The 5,346-nt window shown below is 38.2% G+C and overlaps 1 protein-coding gene across 1 annotated transcript; it reads right to left on the reverse strand.

Annotated features, from left to right (window-relative positions):
* Positions 1 to 618: 618 nt before the first annotated feature.
* Positions 619 to 1,779, reverse strand: LOC121230482 (uncharacterized). Its single transcript, XM_041115378.1, has 3 exons — positions 1,144 to 1,779; positions 888 to 1,005; positions 619 to 836 (listed from the first exon to the last, which is right to left on the reverse strand). The coding sequence occupies exons 1-3, from the start codon at positions 1,777 to 1,779 to the stop codon at positions 619 to 621; spliced, it is 972 nt and encodes a 323-aa protein (XP_040971312.1).
* Positions 1,780 to 5,346: the final 3,567 nt, after the last annotated feature.

The following is a 5,346-nucleotide window of genomic DNA, read 5'->3' on the forward strand; positions in this document are numbered from 1 at the left end:
TCGTCTGTAGTAGCCAGCCAAGCCTCAAAAGCTTCTAACTTCTGTCATGTTCTTCGGTGGTTTCCATCTGACGATAGCCGTAATCTTACTCAAGTCAACTCTAATGCCATCACCCGAAACTATATTTTCCAAAAACCCAACTTTTTTAAGCCAAAATTCACTTTTACTGAACTTAGCATACAGTTGTCTATCTCTCAAAGTTTGCAAAACTGTCCTCAATTGTTCAGCATACTAGGATTCATCACCAGAGTAACTCAGTATGTCATCAATAAACATTACCACAAACTTATCCAAGTATGGTCGAAAAATTCGATTCATTAAGTCCATAAATACTGTAGGAGTATTCGTTAGCCCAAACGGCATAACAAGAAATTCATAATGACCATACCTTGTTCAGAAAGTAGTTTTAGGCACATCTAATTCTTTAACTCATACTTAGTAATAGCCGAATCTCAGGTTTATCTTTGAAAATATTGTTGCTCCCTTCAGCTAGTCAAATAGATCATCAATCCTCAGCAATGGGTATTTGTTCTTGATTGTCACCTTGTTGAGTTGACGATAATCGATGCATAGTCTCATAGAACCATCCTTCTTTTTCACAAATAGTACCGGTGCACCCTAAGGAGAGAAACTAGTTCTTGCAAAACCCTTATCTGTCAATTCTTGTAACTGAGACTTTAACTCTCTTAATTCCATCAAAGCCATCTGATACGGAGCAACCGAAATAGGTGTTGTTCCCGGCACTAGGTCAATGCTAAATTCAACTTCTCTAACAGGAGGTAATAACTCCTCCGGAAACACATTCGGGTACTCGCATGCTACTGGCACTGATTCAACTTTCAATTCAAATTCCTTAGTATTCAACACATAATCCACGTAGGCTTCACATTCCTTTCTCAAGTATTTTTGAGCCGACATAGAGGAAATCACAACGAATGGTACATATGACTCATCTGGTTCAACTCTAAGAGTTTCGCCATTTTCACACCTCAATTCAATGACCTTCTGTCTACAATTTACTATAGCTTCATGTAGTGTCAACCAATCCATACCCAAAATAACATCGAACTTATCAAATGGTAACAACATTAAATCAGTCAGAAAACAATGGCTTCTAATCATTAAAGGGCATTTCTTGCATACCTTATCAACTAGTACATCTTTGCCTAACGGATTTGACACCTTAATCACGTATTCCATAAATTCTACAGGTAATTCTTTACTAGACACCAATTTCATGCAGACATACGAATGGGTAGACCCCGGGTCAATCAAACCAACAACAGGAATATCATAAAGAGAAAATGTACCCGTAATGACATCAGGAGCTGAAACTTCCTCTTTAGCGCGTATAGCATAAGTTCTTGTCGGGGCTCGAGCCTCTAATTTGGTAGTAGAGTCCTTTGCAACATTACGACCACCACTGGCAGTTCTTGGGTATCTTGGAGGTCTACCTCGAAAGATAGGAGCATTCGGTTTTGGGTTTGGCTCAACCTTTTTGTTATCCCGTTCCGGGAAATTCTTATGGTAGTGGTCAAGAGAACTACACCTATAGCATGCCCAGCTCCTCATCCGGCACTCACCAAAATGAAACTTGTTACAACTGTTACACCGTAGCTTTTGGTTTCCCACACTCCCAACACTAGTTGTCATGGGGAATGAAGACCGCGGATTAGGGCGCTTAGAGGTTCTTGTTTTTCCCCAATATTCCACTGATGAATTGGAGCATTCCTGATGGCTTCTCGACTTCTTTGTGGGGGATGTATATGTCTTGCCCATGAATCTCTTACTAGGAACTCAAGCTTTCTCTCTCTTCTTGTTTCTTTTCATTACTTAGTTCTTCAGCTTTCTTGGTTCTGTCGGCCAACATTGCAAACTCTCTTATCTCAAGGATTTCAATCAATGGTTTAACATCCTTGTTTAATCCTTCTTCGAAGCACTTGCACATTTTTGCTTTAGTCTGAACCCACTCTTGATCATACTGGCTCAGTCAGACAAACTCCCGTTAATATTCTGCCACAGTCCAATCTCCTTGCTTAAGTTCTAGAAATTTCTTTCTCTTCAAATTCAAGAATCTTTGACTAATATACTTCTTTTTAAATTCAGCTTGGAAGAACTCCCATGTAATATTCTCACTCGGTGCCACTAAGGATATAGTCTTCCACCACTGGTATGCAGTGTCTTTTAGGAGAGATACCACGCATTTCAAACATTCCTCAAGGGTACACGATAGTTCGTCAATAACCCGCATGGTGTTCTCAAGCCAGAACTCAGCTCGTTCCAGATCATCGTCGATTGTAGCCCTAAACTCTTCAGCTCAATATTTCCTCAGTTTATCTACTAGAGCTTTACCAATTCTTACTGGTGCCATACCTTGTAGTACTTCTTCTTTAGATCAGGTAGGGGGTAGGGGAGGTCGTGATATAGCAGGGTTGGTTCTCAAGTACTCACCAAACCATTCATCCATTATTTCGAAAAAGGCTGGTTTTGCCTCTTCCTGGCCTCTAGACATGGGCCTCCTACTACTACCAGACATGGCTTTTTGTAAAAAAACTAGAGCATGGCTATCGACTTCCTCGGACTCATCTCGGGCTTGGTTGGAAGACATTTACTATATACAAATACATTTAAAATGGTTAGGAGATGTCACACTATCATAACTTGTATAATGGCATGTATAGCTCGAATAGATACATGCTATGTTAATCCGAGAATTGACTAAACCGTAGCTCTGATACCACTAAATGTAACACCCCTTACTCGTACCCTAGGCCGGGATAGGGTACGAGGCATTATCGGACACACATACAAATGTTCATGCAAAATCGGGCTATAAAATTTCTTTCAATTTAAAAGTCAGTTAAACATATGTGAAACGTCCCTTGTATGGACCTATGAGGTCCAAAACATACATTGGAAATAGTTCAGGATCAAACCTAAAACTTTAGAAAAACTTGGGAAATTTTCTTTAATACAGAGTAACACGCCCGTGTCAAAAGAGGACACGCCTGTGTGCACTTGACACACCCATGTCCTCAGGCCATGTAACTCTTTGACTATGACCTCATCACCAAAATAAGGTCACACGGCCGTGTCACACGCCCGTGTGGCCAAGCCGTATGGCCAAATAAAATTAAATGATTTTTCATAAAATGGTGCAGACTTCACTGGGCCAGAGTACACGCCCATATGATTAGGCCGTGTCTCTCACACGCCTAAGACATACGCCCGTGTTTTAGCCTGTGTGTTTACTACTGGGATTCTGACTTGTAAAATTAAGGTGCAGGGGACACAAGGCCAAACGACATGCCCATGGGGCAGACCATGTGTCACATACAGCCTAGACACATGCCTATGTGTCTACCCGTGTGGACAAATTCTAGTTTATTTTCCAAACCCTTTTTGCCACCCTTTAAGACTACTCATTTATACATGTTCTTAGCATACAACAAAACACATTTAAATTACTCCAATATCCAAATTCCATGATTAAGTTATGCCCTTAATACCTCCATGCACTATTTTAATTTTTTTTTACATATATTTCTTAATCTTTTCATACCAATTCATAACCTCTAGGTTTTTATATCTTTCTTTCCAACTTTACGTATTTATAACATTGTTGTGGCCATACTCATTGATCATGGATCATTCACCAAATAAACATGCCATACCTTACATCCATCATTCACAAGCAACTACATCAACATGAATACATTGCATGCATACATGATTAATAAGGGTTACAACCCAATAGTAAAATATGAGCCATATCTCATGGCTATAAACAAAATGATTTATTAACCATCATGAGCCATTACACTTGGCTAATTTAAATGACACATATAACCAAAAGATAAGTTACCTTATACATACCATTTTATCAAAATGAATAGTTCTTTTATACTCAAAACGAGATTGTCGATAGTGTGATCAAACTCCTACCGCCCTCTAACCTTCACGAGTCCAAAAGCTCTATAAGAAAGGGAAAAGGAAAAAAGGGTAAGCATTACATGCTTAGTAAGTTCAAATAATGGAAAGTAAACTTACCGGTCATTTTAAACACATAATCACAATAAGCCATGTACCCATCAATTATAAACAACTTTCCCTAAACACATGCACTCAAGGAACAACTTAGTCACATAATTTTCAAGACCCATAGATGAGCTCATCACATCAGATACATATTCAATTTCATATTTCTCATGTCATTACAAATGTTTTATCTGGTGAATCATTGAATTCCCGATGGGTATTTCATTACTTAGTACGCTCTAGGTGTACTATTTTATTAACTGTCAATTTATCTCCAGCAATGCCCTATCCGGTACACTCTCGAGCCGCATCTTTTACAGTAGAATTACCAGTCTGGGCTAAATTCTAGATGTATCATGTACTCTAAGGGCTTTGTCGGATTACCAATCCAGGCTAAATCCTTTATATGACAAAGAATTCCCTACAGAGTCTAATCTGGATTACCATTCCAGGCTAAATCCAGTCAACTAGGATTACCAGTCCAGGCTAAATCCTAATTAAAATGTATACTCAGTAGGCTCATTTTAGGATTACCCGTCTAGGCTAAATCCTTTCCATATTGAGATTAGTGGATTACCCGCCCAGGCTAAATCCTTTCTACAACACATGCAGGATCCCATTTCTCGTGAGAACTGACCTATCCATCGGAATTCCATATTCAAACGAATTCTAACCCATTTTTCAATCAATTTTGGAGTTATGAACATTTTCATACAATTCATTATTTATAAATTTCACATTCAATTTAACACAACAATTAAATTCAACATGCATAAACATCCAATTAGGTTGCACGAACTTACTTGAATGATGTCACGGGTTTGGATTCCGACTATTTCAAAACCTTTTGTTTTTCACGATACACTTCCGGAATTGATCTTTTCGAGTCTATATAAAAAATTAAATTATTAATTCATCACATTTTTCAATTTCAGCCCGTAAACTTACTCTATGGAAAAATTACCTTTTTACCTATAACTTTGTACATTTTTGTGTTTTAGTCCCTAGGCTCGTATAATGAAATACATGCATTCCCTTGATTTCCCAAGCCTAGCCGAGTTATAATCTAGCCTATAACATCCCACATTTTTCTTTATTTCACTTTTCTACTACTCACTTTTACATCTTTTCCAACTTGGTCCCTTTTTAGGTGTTTTCATGGAAAACCACTCGACAAAAGATGTTTATCACACATCAAACTTTCATATTCCTCCATTAAACACCAAAATACAAACATTTCAAACATGGGTTAGTTTTTGAACATGAACCCTAGCTTAAAATAAGGGTAGAAATGGCTAGAACATGCTT

This window comes from Gossypium hirsutum, chromosome A06 (genome assembly GCF_007990345.1).
Source record: "Gossypium hirsutum isolate 1008001.06 chromosome A06, Gossypium_hirsutum_v2.1, whole genome shotgun sequence".
NCBI classification, from domain to species: domain Eukaryota; kingdom Viridiplantae; phylum Streptophyta; class Magnoliopsida; order Malvales; family Malvaceae; genus Gossypium; species Gossypium hirsutum.